The 22,774-nt window shown below is 43.4% G+C and overlaps 1 protein-coding gene across 1 annotated transcript in view; it reads left to right on the top strand.

Annotated features, from left to right (window-relative positions):
* Positions 1–22,774, top strand: part of SMCHD1 (structural maintenance of chromosomes flexible hinge domain containing 1) — a 1,770,687-nt gene that overhangs the window by 847,444 nt on the left and 900,469 nt on the right. The window contains exon 21 of the mRNA XM_053715865.1: positions 8,476–8,572. Within this exon, the coding sequence (XP_053571840.1) occupies positions 8,476–8,572 (97 nt within the window). The remainder of the gene's footprint in view (positions 1–8,475; positions 8,573–22,774) is intronic.

Here is a 22,774-nt window from a genome sequence, read left to right as displayed (position 1 = left end):
TCCAGATGTTTATTTGCGATTGTGCTCTTCCCCGATTGCCCCAGGTCTCTCGGCCACAGGATTGCATTTGCAGTTCCCTGCGGGTGTAACTGTTCCTGAGTGTTGTGCCTTTCGTTACAGGCTGGCTCGCCTTTGTGTTTTACTTCAGACACGTTTTTGAGCTGTTTTTGGGACCCTTTCCTTCTCAACTATGGGACTCATCAACCTCCTCCTTTGAATGACTCACCTCGTTAGACATGGGGGGATGAAGTAATCTCCTTTAAGTCTTGTTTTCTAGATCCTTCCCAGTTTTGTTGGAGGAACAGGGTTTCCGTTAGGCTGGTCTTGCGGATCTTCCTGTTCTTCTTGGGTGTTAACCCCGGGTTGCCTGTCATTTTATTTTATCCGGTTAGGATGAATTTTATTTTTCATAATATATTTCCTGTGGGAACTTTCTCTGGGATCGATACTCATTGTTTGATTCTGCGGAAGTTGTTCGGGACACGTTAGTCACATGTTTGTCTGTTTTTTTCTTCCTCCCTCTCTGAGGGTGGATTTAGCCAGCTTGGCAGTTATGACCCTGGTTGCAGGCTGGTCCTGCTTGTGTTCAGATCTTCTGTCTCGCGGCTTATTTAGACATGTGGCGCCTATAATACCTTGCTGGTCAGGTTTGGGTGCAGAGTGCTCTCAGCAATATTTGTTTCTTTTTATTTGTTTTACAAATGTCAGCTAAGCATTCTCAAGAGGACTTGCGGGTCCGTGCGGCTCTTGGGATTGTTTCAGTCCTTAAATAGCCGTCTCTCTGGTAACTGGGTCAGTGAATTTTGCTGCATCACTCTCTGTTGCTTCTGATACCCTCGGAACCTAGAGTATTCCTTCCCACGTGGTGGGAAGTTTAGAGAGCTTAGCGCCTATTTCCGCAGGCGGGGCGGTGTTGCCTTAGGAGTCCCTTGGAATTGTCCTTTTTGGACTTGTTCCTTTAGTGGTTCTCTTCTTCATTGAGACCTTTTTGGACTTTGTCCGTTTCTCCTTGTGGATTGGGTCACCTTCGGGGGACCTGGATTCCTTTCGGGGACATTAAAATGTGAGTTCTTTTTGGCTCCGGTTAGGGGTCCTTCCCCGGTTTTGGGAATGATCTGCATCTCCTTGGGATAGAAGAGGTCCTAGTGCTTTTCCACTCATATGGTTCAGGTATTGCCATCCAGGTGGCATCCAAAATCATTGTTTTACTATCCTCTGACTTCAAATCTGAGGAGAGTGGAGGCTTGCTGTTGCTCTGTTCGGGTAACTTGTCCTCACTGTTCCCCTTGTGTCTGGAGCTTGTGGCTAACTGGACAGCTTGCTCAGTATATTAAGGCTCTGTGGCTACTCTGTGCTGTAGCAAACAGAGGGTTGCTAGATCGATCCCCGGCGAGGTCTACTCAGCCTTTCCTCATTTTGAGGTTGATAAAATGAGCAGTGCCTTGTGTCCCTTAAGGGAGATTAGCCGTGCTTTTCAAGCACAATCATGTTAATGTTGCTTGGACACCTGTTAGCTTTAGTGTCCTTTTATGGCCTTGAGAGGTATTGGCTCTTTGGAGTGTTGTGCTCCTACAAGGGGTGGTCTCTTCCCTTTAGGTCAGTACTTGCAAGGGCTTCTTGCTCTTGTTATCCGGGTTATTCTGGATTTTTACCTGGGTGGTCTGTTTTTTTTATATCAGACGAGGGATTTATGTTCTTGGAAGATTGTTTAATCTATACATTTGTAGGGCCCGGGCTTCCTGTCCTGATCTTCCAGTTGTCAAGGGTTTTACTCAGCGTTTTCTCTTTGTGGTCCGCATTGAGACTTTAGTCGGGTGGCTTTGCTAGATCTCCTTGGGTATAAAGCCTGCTCAATTGTCTCTAGGTTGAAGTGGCTGTGTCCAATCTTTCTGGGGGCCGGTCTTGGGGTTCCTTTCTGTTCCCTTGCTTTAAGATCAGACGTTGCTTGGGCTAGTTCATCCTCAGGTCTTGGGGGTGCCAGTGGACCTTTTTTTTTTTTTTTAGAGATTCTGTGTCTCTCCCCTTTGAGATCTGTGAGTAGCCCTGCAGCCTGGATTGCTGGAGTGTGTCCTCTGTCTTGGAGGTTGGGCAATCTGCTATTTTGTTTGGTCACTTTTTTCTTACTGATGGTGTTTTCTCTGTCTTCCTATGGATGGCAGCGTGTTACTGGACTCAGATGTTTATCTTTCTTAGTTTTCTCTTGTAATTTTTCTGTTTGATCAGTCTCTGAGTTCTGATGTTTTGAGAACTTTGTATTCAGCTGTCTCTTTCAGTGCCGCTGCACTATGTTTGGGAGTTGTGTCTTCTCCTTGATGATGCCCGGTTGCTCCTTGTGGGTTGGGCATCTTTTCCCCTTGTTCTCGGGACCCATTTGGGTCTCTGTGGAATTGGCCTTCTTTTAAAGGGTTTTTTTTCCTTTATGGATCTTGCTGTACCTTTTAGGTATCCCTTTGGCTCACCCTTGTCCTCTCCCTTTTGGGGATTTTGGTACTGTACTAGTAAGGGTTGTGTGGGGACCGACTGCTGGGCGACGGTTCTCCTGGAGGAGTGTTGGCTCAGTGAGTCTGCTTTGCGGTCTCTAGTTAGGCTTTCAGACTATCTGCGGGTCAGTGTCCTTGGGGCCTTTTCCTTCTAGTTTTTTTGCCCGGCTCCGACGAAACGGGGTTTGGTTGGGTTGTTTTTTTTTTCAGGCCTGGTGCCCTCAGAATGGGCTGCCTATTGTACCCTCCCTTTTTTGCATTGTGTTTTCTATAGCTTGGGTATTGTTTTTCCAAAAGTAATGAATGCAGCTATGGACTCTTTCTATTTATGAAGAAAAACTTAAATTATGCTTACCTGATGATTTTCTTTTCTTCAGATGGAAAGAGTCCACAGCTCCCCACTCATATTTTTTCTGTGGGGCATTTTTTATTTTTTATTCTTCTGGCACCTTTTCACCCTGGTATTTCTACTACTGTTCCTTGTTCCTCTGCAGAATGACTGGGGTATGAGGGAAGTGGGAGGAGTATTTAAGCCTTGGCTGGGGTGTCTTTGCCTCCTGCTGGTGGTTAGGTTCTTATTTACCAAAAATAATGAATGCACCTGTAGACTCTTTCCATCTGAAGAAAAGAAAATTATCAGGTAAGCATAACTTAAGTTTTTCTTCTTAAACGGGAAGAGTCCACAGCTGCATTCAATTATTTTGGGAATTCAGAACTTGGCCACCAGTAGTAGGCAACGACACCCCAGCCAAAGGCTTAAATACCTCCCCCACTTCCCTCATCCCCCAGCCATTTTTTGTCTTTCGTCATAGGAGGTTGGCAGAGAAGTGTCAGAAGATGGAGATGGTCTCTTATGGAGGGTAGTACTCTTTGAAATGGGACTGGAGTTTTAAGTAATTCTGTCAGCCTCTCAGTGAGAGCATGGATGAAGGTTAGAGTCCGGATATGCAGGGAGAGTCTTTCTGCAAAAACATACCGACTCAGATTAACAGTTCCTTGGCATTCACCGTTGACGAGTTTTGCTGCCTGCCTTTATTCACTCAAGTCCATGTCAGAAGTGAGGCTACTATCTGTCACACTTAAAGGGCTGTGTTCCTGTTCCACAGCATAGATTGTTTCATTTTACTTCATTAGGAGAATGTGATGTTAAAGAGAAGGTAGGGTCCTAGTGGGACTCATTTTATCTTAAAATAGAAATCATGGGTTAATATCTCCTGAGGGGGTTTATTGAACAGGGGGACTTTAATCATGTTTGTTATGTGGTTCTATCTGCTGTTGTGCAGTAATACTTTAGGCTCATGGCTTTTTGGAACATTTCGGCCTTATCAGTTGGCGCAATCTTTAGATTTGTGCACTCTTTTTATGACTTGCATGGTGCACCTTGTGGCCGGGTGCAGTTACGTTGTTTTTCACTTCCATATGCTGACTGTGTTGCGACAGTAAGAGTCTGTCCGTTGGTGTCTGATTCTCAGGAGGTGGTGAGTGCCCCAGCCATTGGGGGTATATAAAAGGTATAATAAAGTTCCCAAAAGGGGAACTTATATGAGCGCGCTAATGAGCAGTAGATATACTCAATGTCCAATAACAAATTGTGGTGATTTGACCAAAGTACCGTTTTACCCAAAACGTAAACGAGTGACCAGTTAATGCAAATTCAGATATATAAAGGGTCTGGACTTTAGGCTGCTCCTCTTGTTTCCGGTGTAAGGCACGATCTAAACAATCAGAAAAGAAGGAGAGGGCGACTCATAGTGTAGTATATTCTTAAACAGTGCCATTGTTGAACATAAAAGTAAAGGCTTACCAGATGGTATTGCACTGTTCTCTGACCGGTGCCAGCAGGCAGACTAACACTTAACAGCGGTTAGTACACTGATCCAACTCTTTGGTCAGCTGTGTTCTGTATCACTTTGTGACCAAGTCAGCCGTTAAAACCATATGACAACTTCCGAAAAGATATGGTTTTAACCCCCTATTTGGGTGCTAATCAAGGTGCACCTGGTTCACACTGAGAAACAGTGTATCCATTTGGATTACAGCTGACTTGGGCACAAAGTGATACAGAACGCAGCTGACCAAAGAGTCAGATGTACTAACCGCTGTTAAGTGTTAGTCCGCCTGCTGGCACCGGTCAGAGAACGGTGCAATACCATCTGGTAAGCCTTTACTTTTATGTTCAACAATGGCACTGTTTAAGAATATACTAGACTATTAGGCGCCCTCTCCTTTTTTTTTTTTGAGTGTATAAAAGGTGCCTGTTTGTGTTTGTCTTTTTTGTAATCCCAAGATGGAGGATTCTGATTTTTTAGACACGGATGTCTCTGATGCGGAGAATGTGTCTTGTGAAGAATATGAAATGGCCCGGGTTATCATTGTCCATCAGTTATGTTCCAATTGCTCTTCCAGAGTACTCTCTTCTCCCGATTCAGGGTCCTCAGAGTGCGTTTAGCCATCCGCCACCGAGGATTCTAGGTCCTGTAAGGCGCGGGTCCCAGAAAATTCCTTTGCTACGCAGGCAGGTGTCCCTATGGCTTCTACTCCTCCGGAAGGTGGATTGTTTCATCCAGAGGTTAAGGCACGGTTCCGCATGGCCATATCTATGGCGCTGGCTCATTTGTATCTCCCAAGTGAAATATTTTTAAGATACTGTTCACGTTCTGTCATCCAGGGCCCTTCGGGCGTGGGATCGCCTGATCCAGTTCGGCCTCCTTGGGAAGCATAAGCCTCTGAGGTTTCAGGGGCCCCAACCTTGGGTCAGGAGTCGTTTGTTGATCTGGAGTGTCCTGTGCCAGGCAGGCACTGGTCGAGCGCTGTCTACTGTTTTCTTGGGTTTATGTCACCTTTGTGGTGCTGATTATCCTGTCGGATTCTTAAAAAAAATAATGAAAAAAAGTCTTTTATGGCCTAGTGTTATGGACTCTGTGCTCGGATCCTTCTACGACGTATGGGGCCTGTGGCGTAGATCCAACACTTCTGGTAGGAAGGTGGTGAGCTTCGATATAAGTTGGTTCTGTCTGGCATTATTACTTGAGATGCGTGACCAACTTTTTCAGATGTCATCGTGGTTCCTAGGGTACCTGGGGGCTTGGAACCGTAGGTTTCCATTCCTTTGGAGTCTGGAGATGTATTTGACTTCCGGAGGTCTAGTATTTGGTGGACGATTTGCGTCTTTGCTTGTGGTATCTCCGGATGACGACTCTGTGGCCTAGTTGCATCTTTTGCGGTGGCAATGTTTCCTTCCCTCCCGTCTTGGGTTGGGTTGTTTGTTCATGGAAGTGCGGGCATGTTCTTCCTTTTCTCAGTGTTTCATTTTCTCTAGTACGTAGAGTACAGGGGCCTCTCTGCCTCTCTACCAGGAGCTGCGAGGCTCCCGGTGTTATCCCGTTTCAAGGATGTCGGGAGACCGATCCTGCAAGGATCTCTAGAGACTGTCTTCTCAAGATAAGAACTGTCCCTTGTCATCCCATGGTCTTTAGACTCTCGGATGCTAGCCGTCGATCTTATTGCAGATTTAACCCTTCAGGTGTAAGGGTAGGAGGTCTGGGTTCAGGAAATTTACCATTTATCTTCTCCAGTGTGTGGGTCAGGTAGTTAGGCCCACCTACATGGATTACCTTGCGATCCAGGGGTACTGGTTGCCCATTTCCAAAAAAATGTTTGGGAGTCTTTGTACAGACTCTTTGGGTTGGGGATGTTACTTGGTTCTTTACATCTAAGGAATTAAGATAGCGGAAGATACTGTCCGGGGGCGCTCCTAACCACAGGAGACAACTTCTCGGCTCCTCAGGAACTTTAGATCTTCATATTGGTTCTGTTTTAGAGGACTCCAGTTTAGGACCATGTCTCCTTGCCTGAAACGGGTATGGTCAGTCCTGCTTAACCTTAGGGTTTGGCTCTCTTGTGTGTCCCTTTTGAGGGAACAGGGGTTTCTGACTCTCATGGGAGGTTAATATCAGCCTGAGGCTTCAGTTTGAGGTTTCTGACAGATCCCTACTTGCCTGCTATGACCTCTGCTGCTTCCTGGTAGACACCAGTTGCTGTACCAACTGGACTGACAATATTGAGGTTTTGCCTCTTTTGGTAGGGTGCTTACCGTTGCTTAATCCTCTCTTTCTCACCTAGGGTTTTGGAAGGGGTTCTTAAGTTTTCTCCTTGATTCAGAGATACCTCAGTATCTGTGAAGGGCCCGTGAGTTCTTGTTTTTCTTGCCTCATAGGGTTTTTCCCTTTCATGTGTTTTCAAGAACTGGCTGTGGCTCAACACACAAGCAAACAGTGTAGTAAGCACAGAGTCACAGGTTCAAATACTCACACAGCTCGTTCGAGCAGAATGCCTCCCTGACCTTTAAAGTTAAGTTCTGGTATCAGAGTGCTGTGGGTCAGAGTCCTTCTTCCCTTGAGGAGTGTTCCTCTTATGGAAGGCTGCAGTGTAGGGTCCTTGGACCCGAGCATGAGGTTCCTGTCATGGTTCAGGGTAGCATGCTAATTTTGTAGTAGCGGTCAGAGTTCTACTCTGGGGTTTTGATTCCTTGTAGATCCATCTTTTTTCTTCCAAAGGTCTGAGACTCTTGTTGTCGGTCTTTCACTAGCCTTGGGCTGGGACCGTTAGCCTGGAAGGAAGGCCGGAGATTAGTCTGCTTTTGCAGTATGGACCGTTTACTTGTATTGCATCTGTCCTCTCCTTTGATGGGGGGACTTTTAGTGCCCATCTCTATTCTGGTGGCGGCTGCTGCCGGGACCGTTTGATCCTTGGCTTCCAGAATTTTCTGGTCGGGAGCTGTTGTTGAGATTTTTCGGCACTTCTCAGCGAGATGAGTCCCACGATGGCTTAGTACAGCTTGCTACGTATTGATTGGTCATCACAAGTTTTGCTCACAGGTGGTTCTGTGACTTCCTGGAGAGCTTTTTTTAAGCTGTTAAGACGATTTTTCATTCCATTTTTGTCTATGCTTGTCTAGCCTGACGAGTTTTGACTTGCCTAGGTTGCACGGGGGAACTCGCGTTTTTTCTGGAACACCATAGTTGGTATTGTTGCTGTGTCAGGAATATGAGGGTGGCCTTCCAGTCGTCCTAGTGACGTTTTCTCCTGACTATGGACTTATCTTCTGGTCCTTGTCCTCCTAGAGAGTTTGTTTCCCTGGACAGTGGTCCTGTGGCAACCTCAGGTTGCTCTGAGTTGATTGGTCTTTGGGATATCTCATGGTGTCATCTATTCTTCCTCTTGGGGTAGATAGTGTTTTTTTTTTTACCAGATTGACTTGAGCCAGTGTTGGATGGTTCTTCGGATCTCTTATGGATCCTCTACTCTCCCTCTCAGGGGTTGATAGAGGATTTATTTTTGGTTTTAGTTCAGTGATGTTTTTTGAGGGAATTGAGTGCCGCAGGGCTGACTCCTTGGAGGCCTTGTGCTCAGCAGACTCTGGGTCTGAATGGTCTCTGAATGGTTGTGTAACTGATTAGTGGTTACCCGGGTTTCCGTTTTTTCCCTTGTTGTATGTATTTTTTTGAAGGGTGTTGAGTAATTTCAGGCTGTGGTGCATTTTGAAGGAGCATCATTTTTGTACCCACCCTTTGTTGGCATTCAGTGTCCTCTAGCTTGGGTATTGTTTTCCCAAAAGTAATGAATGCAGCTGTGGACTCTTCCCGTTTAAGAAGAAAACCATAAATTATGCTTACCTTATAATTTTATTTTCTTCTGACGGGAAGAGTCCACAGCTACCACCCCCATTTTATTTATGGGGCATCAGTACATTTTTGTTCTTCTGGCACCTTTTTTTCACCCTGATATTTCTCCTACTGTTCGTTGTTCCCTTGAATGACTGGGGGATGAGGTAAGTGGGGGATGTATTTAAAGCCTTTGGCTGGGGTGTCTTTGCCTCCTCCTGGTGGTCAAGTTCTGAATTCCCAAAAGTAAGGAATGCAGCTGTGGACTCTTCCCGTCAAAAGAAAAGAAAATTATCAGGTAAGCATAAATTATGTTTTTGTATTTAATTCAGTGGTCTTGAAGTACATCATGAAGGTATAACTACAGTGTCAAGATCCTTGATCAAAGGAGTAATTGTTAAAGGAGTTGTGAACAACTGCCAGGGCAAGGTAAGCAACATTTATTGTTTCTAACATTCATCTGAAATATGTTAATTATGTTTTAATTTTATTTTTCTATTATGTTTAAAAAATATGGAAACTTATGTCAGTGTTTTTTTTTAGCTTTCAAGTTGAAAGTAAAGGCAGCCACACGAGCGCAAACTAAATTTGCGCTTGTTTGTCTAGTCCCCGCATAAAGGGTTAGCTGGGGCGGAACTACCGGAGGTGCAGAGGTCGCAACTACGACCAGGCCCCTGAGGGGGGGAGGGGCAGCTTAAAAAAAAATAAAAAAATCTTCAATAAAAAAAGTTGACCTACCATTGTCTGCACTGATATTATGTGAGTTTGACGTGATGCTACCCTAGTGTCTCTGTCTCTGACTATAAGGGTTAGTGTTTTTGTTTTACCAATTGTTGTTTGTGTGTGTGTGTATGTACGTACTTGACTGTGTTTGTATTTATGCTTTGTGGAACCAGCAGATTACAGACCTTTTTACTACAGCATGAGGGGGGCAGGGGTAAACAGTGTCACTATACAGTACCACTATATACAGTGTGGGGGGCTCGACCATGTCACAGACTTCTGTGGTCACTATATAAAGTACTGGGGCGGGTAGGGTCAGGCCAGCCATCTCACCGGCAGATTATAGACGGTGTCACTAACTCGCTATATACAGTGCTGGCGGGTTAAACAGTGTCACTATATACAGTAATAGGGGGTCAGACCATCTTGCAAACTGTGGTCACAAGGTACCCCCTTTTGTAGGCATGAAATCTGATTCACAATTTTATTTTTCTGTGTTAAATGTTAAAAAATATATTTATATCAAATTCACATTTTTTTGGGGTGGGTGGGGGGGCCTTCTTAAATGCTTGCACCTGTAGCCTCTGGTTTCTAGTTACGCCTCTGAGGGTTAGGGCAGACGAAAAGTGGCACTAAACACAACTTAAGTGCATTTCAAAATACATTTTCACTATCTAATAAAAATTAAACATAAATATTAGTAAAAAAAAAATGATGTGTGGGTACACAGGTATATGGTAAATGACAAGGTGTTCGACTGCAAAAGGCTATGATGAAATTCATTTATAACTGTTGGGAATGCAACACCTGGCCACCAGGAGGAGGCAAAGACAACCCAGCCAAAGTATTTTATCCCTCCCACTTCCATTACTCCCCAGTCATTCTTTGCGTAGTCAACTAGAACTAGAAGAAAGTGCTCTGAAGAAAAATGGAATTTAATTCCTTTAATGGGTAGTTCCCCTGCAAGATAGGACTGGGGTCTGTATGTAACCCCCTTAGTAAGAATGTTGGTGACTGTTAGCTTCTAGATGTTGCAGAGAACCTTCCTTACCCTCCTTCCAGTATTATTTGCTAACATCCCAACCTGGCAACCAGTGTAAACTTGCACTGCTTTCCTTTCTACCTCAGGTCCCTTTTAGATGTGGATTAAGCTGTCAGACCTGGATGTGCTGTGACTGCTACATGGCCAAGATAGCTATAGTATGTGTAAAATTCCCAAACAGTGGAGCTCCCCCATGGTATTAATGGAAGGTTCTGCCTTTTTTATTGTCTACTAAAGATGTGCGTGTGATATGATTAATAAAGGCTCTCCTAGCGATCGGTGCAAGTTTTAGCGACCGCAATATCTGCCCAGTCAGATCTACTTCTAGTAACATTTGAATCTATCCAACTTTAATTTAATTCTTTCAGATTGTGAGCAAATTCTAGTTTGTGTATTACTGTCTACAGGGGCGTAGATTCTCCTATTTTATTGGTTATAATTGCGTGATGTAAAAGTCAGTCACCACCCCCTGTCAAATCGTCATTGCTCAGTGTGTTATCTTACAGGGTGCCGGACTAGGTCCACGCCCCCTATGTTATTAGGATTTGACAACACGTAGATCGCTAACAAGCAACCCAAGTGCCGCAAATCAAAGTAAAGGGATCTCTGGCCAGAGATCTGGCACTACTAGTTTCAAAGGCTTCAAACTGTCTCATACGCCTAAAATTTCCGTCAGCTGTATGTCTGTGGTCATCCCAAAAGTAGATTGTGTATGAAGTGATAAACTGTAATCTTGGAGACTGTGATGTTTCACTCAATATTATTAATAGCCTCTTTTGTGTATTTGTTCTTTTAATATTATCTGCTGTATTTGGTAAATAAAAGTATAAAACCTCTTTGTCTCAGTTACCCTTGATAGTGGGTGTGTTCAAGCTAACCAATCACTATCTTCCTACAGGCTCCATTTGAATTTGTTTGTGATTGGTTGAGGTGCCGATATTTTCTTGGCAACTAATAAAGTAACAATGTATCTCAATATCCGCATGTTTCAGCATGTTTATATTCTTATTGTAAATAAAGAAATTCAATACTCCTATCGCTTATAACTTTTTAGTAAATTACAAAGTCCTAGTTGGTACGTGCATTATATGTAGTGTTATATAGATATAGATTGTTATATGCACATGTTTTCAAGAATTATGTATCTAATTGTAATGTAAAAAACTGTGAGGAAAAAAACCCATCCATAATAAGCAAACAAATAGTGTAGTTTAAAAATAAACTGTGTATGGCTTATAAGCTGTGTATGGCTCATGAACTGAACAACATTAAAGTGTACATTTTTAAACTACACTATTTGTTTGCTTATTATGGATGGGTTTTTTTCCTCACAGTTTTTTACATAAATAAATAAATTGAAGTTGGATAGAATCAAATGTTACTAGAAGTAGATCTGACTGGGCAGATATTTTGATCGCTAAAACTTGCACTGATCGCTAGGAGAGCCTTTATTAATCATATCACACGCACATCTTTAGTAGACAATAAAAAAGGCAGAACCTTCCATTAATGCCATGGGGGAGCTCCGCTGTTTGTGAATTTTACACATACTATAGCTATCTTGGCCAAATATAAATAAACAATCTTTTGGTATTATATGGGGAAATGACCACAATGTACAGTAAATATTGGGAATTGCAAACACTAGAATTCTTTTACATATAAGTGAGGATTATGTTTTATCCCTAAATCAGAAATTTTGATCAGTCTATACAGGTGTACTACATTAATTGATTTAGAAAGACAACCCTCTGAAGGGAGTTAAAATGTTTGTTAGTTAGGTATATAAGGCAGTGGTGGGCAGTAATGTTTTATATGTCTGATGAAACGGTCTGCGAACCAAGAAACACGTTGCAATATTGGGGTATGATTGGACACCCCATTATCCACTTTTAATAGCAACTACTGTGTTGTTTTTTAAAAATAATTTTGTTTTTAATAAAATTTGGATATTTTATTCTATGAGTGGATTTCTGCTACCCACCATTTGCCTTTATTGATATACAAGAGATCTACCTGGACACCTTCTGTTTGGGTGAGCTGCCACACCTACCCCAATCTGCAGCCTGCCTCTACAAGCACATTGGTGTGCTCCTGGAGTATGTGAGTACCATCTTTTCTAAAGAATCACTACTGGTTATATCATTAATAGTCTGCACATGTAGTGCCTGTATTTTGTGTCTCTACTGTAGCACCAGCACTTCACGCTAAGAGCATTGTCGAACGGGTGAGCTGTCACACCTCTATAATTCTGCAGCCTGCCCCTACCAGCACATAATTGTGTTTTTGGAGTATGTGAGTTCTCATTTGGCTTTATTTTTTTCCAATTTGATTTTCCTACTGACGATACCACACATGAGGCGCCCCTCTATTTCTCTTCATTCCTTTTAGTTATACCTGGACCAGCCAGTGAGGAGGAGGCAGCCGATTCAGAAATCATCACTCTGGAAGAAATATTTAAAGGACACTTACACCACCTTCATTATATGCAATAGGACTTTTTACATCAGCCTTTAAGGTTTATCATTGTTTTAAATTGTTTATATTTTTCCATATTTGTGATATATTTCATATTTGATAGTTATCTGAGCTAGGTCACTCCCGCACAGTTGTCCTTTTAATGGGCCAGAGATTGGGGTCTTTTTGTTCCACTGCTTGTCAGATTTTCCTGTCGCTGGGCTGGTCTGGTGTTGGAAGCAGAATCTGGGGTTTCGGTGCTTCTCCATGTTCAAGTTACGCAAATAGCTTTGGTGGCTTGTGAATAGCCTGTGATGTGCCCACTGCTCAGTGGATGTTTTGCAGTTTGAAGGTGGGGATGGTGCTCTAATCTGGCATGGTTAGGGCAACAGCTCAGGTCTTTTGACAACTCAGGTTTGATTCCCATTACTGGGAAGTGTATTTTTATCAAATCTACTTCAGCTGCTCTTTACTTGCTCTGCAAGTATTTTGGTTTACAGGTCATCCTGGTATGACTATTTTGTGTGCTTCATGCTTTTTTTTTATTTCTGGGTTTGCGGCACATATCTTGGCTCTAAATATCTTGATATTCTGTGTTCCTTGCGACTTGAGAACTTTGTCTTCAGTTGTTCTTTAGGGTGAGTTTGCACTTTAATAGGAGAAGTTTTCTTCTCTGTTTTCGGATCCCAATAATAATCTTGTGGACTCTTTAGGGTCTGAGCGTTACCTCCCTTTGATTCTCAGGACTGGTTTTTGGTCTCTTTGAGCTTGACTTGGTTCTGGAGTTTTTTCCTTATTTTATTTGGAACTATTTAGAGTCTTCTGGGTATCCTTGTCTGGTTTCTCTGTGTTATCTTCCTTTTGGGAGTTTATGGGAGTTGATCCCTTTCTTTCGTAAGTGGTGTGTTGTGGGGGACCGACTGCTGGATGATGGTGTCTCCCAGAGGCGTGTTGGCTCAGTCAAGTCTATTTTTCGCGGTCTCTAGCAAGGCTTGTGACCTTCTGTGGGTCAGTGTCCTTTTTTTAAAGTTTTATTGGCTTCGGACGAAGCAGGGTTTTTGCTAGGTATTGGTTTCAGGTCTGGTGCCCTCAGAATGGGCCGCCTTTTGTAACCCCCCCCCCCCGTTTACGCATTCAGTGTCCTCTATAGCTTGGGTATTGTTTTCCCAAAAGTAATAAATGCAGCTGTGGACTGTCTCCATTTATGAAAAAAAAACATAAATTGTATTTAAATTGTGCTTACCTGATCATTTTCTTTTCTGCAGATGGAAAGAGTCCACGGCTCCCCATCCATATTTTTTTTCTGTGGGGCGTCTGTTTGGTTCTTCTGGCACCTTTCACCCTGATATTTCTTCTACTGTTCCTTGTTCCTCGGCAGAATGACTGGGGGATGAGGGAAGTGGGAGGGGTATTTAAGCCTTTGGCTGGGGTGTCTTTGTCTCCTCCTGGTGGCCAGGTTCTGAATTCCCAAAGTAATGAATGCAGCTGTGGACTCTTTCCAACTGAAGAAAATAAAATTATCAGCATAATTTATGTTTTTGCCGTGATTGCGGCGATGATGCTTAGACTGTATCTAGCACCATTTCACACTCTTTATGCTGCACCATGTGGATTGTCGCGCTCTCTATGCCTTGTCCTCTGGTTTGGTTATTTTTCCCGGCAGCTCTGTAATCTTCTCTGAGTAGGGTTGTTATGGTGAGTGCCCGAACCATAGCAAGGGCTGAATAGAGGTGCTTTAGAGGTATAGATACATTTTCTGTTACTCTTTTATTTAAAATAAATGACACATTACTGTTTGGAATTTATATTCTTTGCTATAGAGGATAATTTAGGATTTAATTTGGTTGAAAGTGCTTCCTCTTTATTACCTTTCTGATAAATGCTTATATTGTGAAGAGACCACTGTTTGCTCCCCTTCACAGTTTTGCTGAATTCTCCACATCTCATTACTCTGTTGTCCAGTACATACATGCCTCAGCTTTTTCCTCAGTCCCTGTCCCCAAATGTTACACAGGCAGTACACCGTGGCTTATCTGGGGGTACCCTTTTACCAGTAGACTTTGCAACTCCAGTCGGCTGTTGTCTTCTTAAACGGGTAGAGTCTACAGCTGCATTCATTACTTTTGGGAATTTAGAACCTGGCCATCAGGAGGAGGCAAAGAGACCCCAGCCAAAGGCTTAAATACCTCCCCCACTTCCCTCATCCCCCAGTCATTATTTGCCTTTCATCACAGGAGGTTGGCAGAGAAGTGTCAGAAGATTGAAGATACTCTCTTATGGAAGGTAGTTCTCTTTGAAATGAGACTGGAGTTTTAAGTAATCCTGTCAGACTCTCAGTGAGAGCATGGATGAAGGTGAGAGTCATTCTGCAAAACCATCCCGACTCAGATTAACAGCTCCTTGGCAATCAGCGTTAACAAGTTTAGCTGCCTGCCTTTATTCACTCAAGTTCATGTCCGAAGCGAGGCTACTATCTGTCACACTTGAAAGGCCGTGTTCCTGTTCCACGGCGTAGATTCCGGTAAGATTGTTTAATTTTATTTTGATATGGGAATGTAATGTTAACGAAAGAAGTCAGGGTCCTAGTGGGACTCCTTTATCTTGTGGAATCAAGGGTTAATATCTCCTGAGGAGGGTTATTGAACAGGGGGGAATTTAATCATGTTTGTTATGTGATTCTGTCTGCTAATGGGTAGTGATACTTGGACTCATGGCTATTCAGAACATAATGGCCTTATCAGTTGGTGCGGTCCTATAGACTAGAGTGGCTTATTTTGGGTTTACACGGTGCACCTTGTGACCGGGTGTGGTCACGTTATAATTCCATTTACATACTCTGACTGAGTGGCGACAGAGAGAGTATGTTCGTTATCTGTCTGGTTCACAGGAGGTGGTGAGTGCCCCAGCCATTGGGGGTGTAAAAGGGTGCTGCTTAGTGTTTGACCATATTTGTGATCTCCAAGTTATGGAGGATTCTAATTTTTTAGAGACGGATATCTCCGATTCGGAGTATATGTCCTGCGAAGAGTATGAAATGCCTATCAGTCATGTTCCGATTGCTGTTCTAGATTGCTCTCTTCCCCCGAATCAGGGAGCTCAGAGTGCGTTGAGCTATCTACCCCCGAGGATTCCATGTCCTGTGAGGCGCTTGCCCCAGAACCTTATTTTGCTATGCAAGCAGGTGTCCCTATGACCGTTACTCCTTCTCCGGAAGGCAGCTTGTTTCCTCCAGAGGTTACAGCACGGTTCCACATAGTCATATCTATGGCGCTGGCTGATTGTAACAGCCAATAGAATGAGAGCTGTTCAAATCTTATTGGCTGATTGGAACAGCCAATAGGATGTTAGCAGCTCTAATTCCTATTGGCTAATTGAAATCTTTCAGCCAATAGAAATGCAAGGGACGCCATCTTTGATGGCGTCACTTGCATTGAAGTTCCAGTGTACGGCGGCGACCGTATGAAGAGGATTCTCCGCACCGGATGTCTTCAGGATGGACCTGCTCCGCGCCGGATGGATGAAGATAGAAGATACCGTCTGGATGAAGACTTCTTGCCGCCTGGATGGATCCTTCAAGCGGGACTTCAAGAACTGTAAGTGGATCACTGGGGGTTAGTTTTATTTTTGTTTAAGGTTTTTTTTGGTGGGTTTTATTTTTAGATTAGGGTCTGGGCAATGTAAAAGAGCTAAATGCCCTTTTAAGGACAATGCCCATAGAAATGCCATTTTCAGGGCAATGGGTAGCTTCATTTTTTTTTTAGAGTTAGGGTTTTTATTTGGGGGGGTTGGTTGGGTGGTGGGTTTTACTGTTCGGGGGTGTTTGCCTTTTTTTTTTTTTTTTTTTTTTACAGGTAAAAAAGCTGATATATTTTGGGCAATGCCTCACAAAAGGCCCTATTAAGGGCCATTGATAGTTTATTGTAGGCTAGGGTTTTTTTATTTTGGGGATCTTTTTTATTTTCATAGGGCTATTAGATTAGGTGTATTTTTTTATTTTATTTTTATAATTTGGCTTGTTGTTTTTCGTAATTTAGCGCTTGTTTTTTGTAACTTGGTGTTTTGTTTTGTAATTTAGTATTTTAAATATGGTTTAATTGTATATTTAAATAATTTTAGTAGGGTTAGGTTTTTTAATATGTAATTTATTTTATTTAATTGGTAGTTTAATTTAATTGTAGTATAATAGTTAGGGTAGGTTAATAGTTTAAATTAGTTTATTTTAATTCTACAGGTAAGTTTTAATTTATAATAAGATAGGGATCTTGTAATTTTAATTTAAAGTTAAGGGTTGTTAGGTTTAGTGGTTAATAGCTTAATTTAGTTTTTGGTGATGTGGGGGGCTGACAGTTTAGGGGTTAATAGGCTTAGTGGTGGTGATGTGGGAGGCCAGAGGTTTTGGTGTTAAGTTTATTTAGGTTGTGGCAGGGTCGGGGAGCAGCGTAATAGGGTTTAATAACATGTAGGTGGCAGGGATTTCGGGGATGGCAAATTAGAGATATTTAGACTTGGGGTTTATGTTAGGATGTTAGGTGTAAACATAACTTTTTTTTTCTACCATAGAAATCAATGGGGTATGCTTCATTCTCTTGCAGCATCGAACACAAGCTTTCGGTGCTTTCATACTTGCATTGATTTCTATGGCATCCGCGGCCTCTAGGGTGGCAGATTGAAAACCAGGTATGCTGTGTCCGAATAGCCGCAAGCATACCTGTTAAAAGTTTGATAAATGGGGAAAAGTGTCAAATAGAGCCAAAGGTGTATTCGGAACATCTGTAATGACGTAAGCATCGATCTGCGTCGGATTGAGACCGGCGGATCGTATGTTACGTCACAAATTTCAACATTTGCCGGTCTTGAGGCTTTGATAACTAAGTCGGATCAATCTCGCAAAAATTATGATGCTGAATTCTGGCGTATTTGCAGTTGACACTTTGATAGATAGGCCCCTTTGTCATCTTCTCAACCTAAGGGCTTTTGGAGCCTGTCCCTTGTAATCCTTGTGGTCTTTGACTCTGGGGTGTTGTCCTTTGACGCTCTAGGAGATCTATTTGAGCTTGCAAGTAGAGGGTCCTGGGTTCAGATCTACCTCCGGGTGCTGGTTACCTTTTTCTTAGGCCTGTTAAGATGTCTTTTAGACTCTTTGGTCTGAGTATCTTGTGAGTGTCCAATGTTCAAGGACATTGGGATGTGGGATGCACTGTCCAGGGTGCACTCCTCCGTATGAGGCCACTTGATGGTTTCTCAGGGGGTTAGAGCATTCAGCCGGCCCCCGGTTCTGGGGGTCTGGTTTATGACCATGTATCTTGCCTAAGATTGCGGGGTCTGGATTCTAGATTCGGTCCTTTTCAACCCTTAGGTCGTGTCTCTAAGGGGAGATTTGGTAATTACCTGACAATAGTTATACTGTCTCTCAGGCGGAATCCTACAATTGTCTTCAGGGGCAGCTATTGCACCTTAGTGTGGGCTTGTGGTTGTCTGTATCAACTGAGCTGGCTGTAATGGCCGAATGGTCTCTTACCAATTGGTATGGTTTTTACTGTTTCTCTACTTGCTCTTCTCCATGCCTATGGATGGGGTTGTGGTTCATTGCGTTGCCCTCCTTTGGGTAGGTTTTGGAAGTATCACAGTAGCCGTTGAGGCCCCAAGAGTCCTTATTCAGCCGTTTTGAGGGAGCACAAGGTCATGGGGCAGTATTCTGGTACTAGGTCGCCATAGTTCAGTGCCCTATCTTCCTTTTTGGGAGTGTTCCTTCTTCTAGGAAGTAAGCTGTGTAGGGGTCCTGGAACCCGCACACATAGTTTTTCTATCATGGCTTTGTGGTAACATGCCATATTTAATCAACGGTCAGAATTGTTCTCCCAGAGGTTTCATTTTCCTCTTAGGCCCCTCCTTTCTCTTCCTGAGGTCTGCTTCGGAGGATTTTGTATTCTCTGTATTTGGTCATTGCCAGCCTTTGGGCTGGGACCGTTACCTCTGGGGGTCGTCGATCTGTCGGCTCGGTTGATTCTTGACCGTGTATTTTCCGTTGATCCATTTTCCTACCTTCAGTGGGGGGTGCTCGGTGTCCTCCCTTCACTGGTTGCATTTGCTGCGGGTGTTGGACACTCTTCTAGGGTCCGGATTCTTCCAGGACGGGAGTCGTTGCCGATATTTTTCGGCATTTCTCTGTGGGATGGTGTCCCACAATGGCTTAGGGTCAGCTTTGCTGCCTTGAGACTGGGCCTTGCGAGTTCCTCTTCAGAGGTGGCTCTGTTTTCTCATAGAGAGCCTTTTTTTATCTGCTAAGATAGTTAGCCTACCTATGTTTGCATAGTTTATCAGTTGTGTCTGCTAGACTTTGGTACTGTGGGGAGCTTGCAGCTTCCTTGGAGCACTGTATGTTATATGGTGCTGTTTTATGGATCTGAGGGAGGACATTTGTTGTTCCTCGTGAACATTTTTTTCTTGCGTGCAGAGTTACTCTCTGGTACTTGTCCTTCTTGCGAGTTTATTTCCCTGGACGTTCTTGTAGCAACCTTGGGTTCGCTTTAGTCCTTTTGAGGGTTTTTCTTAACTTTGATGGTGGTCCTTTGGATCTCTTATTGGGTCCTCTGTTCTCCCCCTCGGGGTAGAGGGAGGTTCTCTTCCTTCGGGTTGGGGTACGTGGGAGCCGAGTGCTGCGGGGCTTGACTCCTCAGAGGTCTTTGTGTTCAATGGACTCTAGGGATTCTGAGTGGTCTCTAGCATGGCTTGCAGGCTGTTTAACTGATTACCTGAGTTATTTGGTCCTTTCCAGTTTTTACCCCTTGTTTTCTAATGATACAGTTTTTGATCGGGTGTTGGGTAATTTCAGGCTGCGGTGCCCTTCAAAGGTGCCACCTCCTGTACCCGCTCTTTGTTTGCATTCAGTGTCCTCTATAGCTTAGGTATTGTTTTCCCAAAAGTAATGAATGCTGCTGTGGACTCTTCACGTTTAAGAAGAAAAACTTAAATTATGCTTACCTGATTTTTATTTTTTTTTGTTCTGACGGGAAGAGTCCACAGCTCCCCGCCCACGTTTTTATCTATGGGGCAGCCATATTTTTTGTTCTTCTGGCACCTTTTTCACCCTGATATTTATCCTATTGTTCCTTGTTGCCTTGGCAGAATGACTGGGGGATGAGGGAAGTAGGGAAGGTATTTAAGCCTTTGGCAGGGGTGTCTTTGCCTGGGGTGTGTCTGCCTCCTCTTGGTAGCCAGGTTCTGAATTCCCAAAAGTAATGAATGCAGCTGTGGACTCTTTCCATTTATGAAGAAAATATATATTTAAAAAAAAAAAAACAATTTATGTAGCACACACAAAATTATCAGGTAAGCATAATTTAAGTTTTCTTTTGTGTTGAGTGCCTTACCCATCTCTGGTAAGGGAAAGAGGAAGTTCAAACATATGTCCTCAGATTCGGTTATCAATAATCCTCTAGAGCCTGCATTAGTCAGTCTCTCTCAGCATTCTGAGGATGAGCATACCTCTGTAGCTTCTTAAGGGGATCCATCTGATTCTGACTGAAGAGATAACCTTCAGATTTAAGCTTGAACATCTTCACTTTCTACTCAGGTAGGTTTTATCGACTCTGGAAGTTCCTAAGCCTTTGGACGAGACTAAGATACATAAACTAGACAGGGTTTATAATGTTAGACCCAGGGCTCCTGAGATTTTCCCTGTCCCGGCTCGCATGGCAGACATAATTTCTAAAGCATGGGATAAACCTGGAATTCAATTCTAGCCATCTGCTAACTTTAAGAGGATGTGTCCAGTGCCTGGCTCTGATCTGGAGTTGTGGAGTACCATTCTTAAAGGTGGATGCAGCTATCTCCACGCTGGCTAAGCGTACTCCTATCCCTCTTGTGGATACTACCTCCTTCAGAGACTCTATGGACAAATGGATGGAGGGATACCTAAGGAGACTTTTTCATCAGATGGTCTTCTCTTTCAACCTGCTGCAAGTATAGCTGTGATTACTGGAGCCTCCACTGTTTTGTGTGACTCTTTGTCTGAGATGGTTCTAGTCGAGACTTCTTTAGAATACTTATTTAGAATACATTCAGGATAGGATTAAGGCCCTCAAGGTGGCCGATTCCTTTATTTGTGACATGATTATGCAAATTATTTGGCTTAACGCTAAGTCTGGTTTTGTGGTCCTCTCGTGAAGAGCTCTCTGGCTGAAATTTTGGTCGCAGATATGGTATCCAAGTCCATACTTCTCTCTTTAGCTTTTAAGGGGAAGACACTGTTTGGCTTGGGCCTGGATTCTATTATCTCCACGTTGACAGGGGAGAAGGGTGCCTTCCTCCTACAGGACAAGAAATCTAGATCCAAGTGCTGCCAATCTGGCAATTTTCATTCTAACAAGGGACAGAGATATCCGGCTTTTTCCAAACTAGACCAACTCAAGAGTTCCTGGAAACATTCCCAGACTTGGAACAAGCAATCCTAGACACCTTCCTCTGATGAGTCAGCATGAAGAGATAGCCCCCGATTCGGGATCGGATCATGTAGGGGGCAGACTGTCCATTTTTCAAGATGCTTGGTTTTGGGACGTTCAGGGCCCCTGGGTCTTGGATGTAGTCTCTCAGGGGTACAGATGAGGGTTCAGTTTTTCCCTGCCATGAGGCTGATTTCTTCTGTTAAGGCTTTCTTCAAATCCAGAAAAGAGGACAGCCTTTTTGAATTGCATAAAAAAAAAAAAAACTTTCCTCCATGGGAGTTATTGTCACAGTGTCCCCCTCAGAATGGGGCCAAGGGTTTTATTCAAACCTATTTGTGGTTCCCAAGAAAGAGGGAACATTTCGTCCAATTCTAGACTTAGTGTCTCAACAAGTTCCTGAATGTTCTGTCTTTCAAGATGGAGACTATCCAATTCATCCTTCCGTTAGTTCAGGAGGGTTAATTCATGACCATGATCGACCTAAAGGATGCATACCTTTGTATTCCTATCCACAAAGAACCCTTTTAGTTCCTTTGTTTTGCCTTTCTGGACAATGCTTTCTATTTCGTAGCCCTGCCCTTTGGCTTTACTATTGCACCACAGATCTTCACGAACGTCCTAGGGGCTCTTCGGTGGCCAAAACGCAAGAAAGGTTTAGGAGTCCTCCCTTCCAATCAATATTCTGGAATAGAGGAACATTTTCAATTCTCTGATGGCGTGGCCTCAGCTTTGTTCTGTCTGTTTTTATCAGATTCCAGTCGGACAACATAACTTCAGTTGCCTATCTCAATCACTGTGGGGGAACGAGGAGTTCCCTGGCGATGAGAGAAGTGTCTTGCATCCTCATTGGGCGGAGTCTCACAATTGTTACATATCGTCCATTCATGTCCTGGGGGTAGACAATTGGGAAACAGATTTCCTGAGCAGACAGACCTTCCATCCCGGGGAGTGTGAGGTGTTCTCCAAGATAACACTCAGGTGGGGGGTTCTGGAGGTAGACCTTATGGCCTCTCGTCTTAATGCCAAACTGCCCAGATACAGGTCGAGATCAAGAGATCCTTAGGCAGTGTTGGTGGACATGAACTCTTGAATGTGGTGGCGCTGTGTCACCTTTAGGGGATGCAAGCTGCTCTATTCCTCTGTGAAACCTGCTTTCTTTCACCTCCAAAATAAAACGCTCACAATGGTGTAGCACGTTTCAAATAAAATGATAGGTGCACACACAGGTCATACTCACAGGATTTCAGTTTTAAATCAGCCTTTTATTAAAACCATCACAAGGGTAGAGAATTTCTAATCACCACTAAAGGATCCCATAGAGCCGCAGTTCACTCAATAGAAAGGTCATCTAATACTCAATCCTCCATACTAGACACCATTAAAGATTTGTCAGACAAGATGGACTCACATCAATCGTCTCTTAAACAGGAGCTCAAAATGTCAGTCTCAGAACTGAAAAGAGATATCTCCTCATTGGGAGAAAGAACTGAAATCCTGGAAAGGAAACAGGAGGACCTCCACTTGGACGACTCCAACCTCCTTGCATATACTCAGTCTCTTACTGAAATGGTTTCAGATTTAGAATCTAAAATGGCGGACCTGGAAGACAGGTCTTGCCGTAATAATATCAGAATCTGCGGCATACCAGAATAAGTTGGAACTCCTGACCTTCCTAAATACCTTTTGGATCTATTCAGGGAGCTTCTGGAACCAATACAAGATCAAGAGGCCCTGATGGAATAGAGCCCATCGGGCTCTCCGACCAAGAAATTCACCTTCAAGATCACCCAGAGATGTAATCACAAGATTGCATTATTATACATTTAAAGAAAAGATCCTCAGAGCCTCATTCCATATCAAACAACTGAAAGACCCATTCCAGAATATCCAGATATTCCCAGACCTGTCCTCACATACACTATCTAAGAGGCGCTCCTTCCAGCAGGTTACCCAATGCCTCCGCCA

The sequence above is a fragment of the Bombina bombina genome, chromosome 5, assembly GCF_027579735.1.
Source record: "Bombina bombina isolate aBomBom1 chromosome 5, aBomBom1.pri, whole genome shotgun sequence".
NCBI classification, from domain to species: domain Eukaryota; kingdom Metazoa; phylum Chordata; class Amphibia; order Anura; family Bombinatoridae; genus Bombina; species Bombina bombina.
The sequence above is the reverse complement of the archived record's forward strand: the minus strand, read 5'-3'. Positions and strand labels throughout refer to the sequence as shown.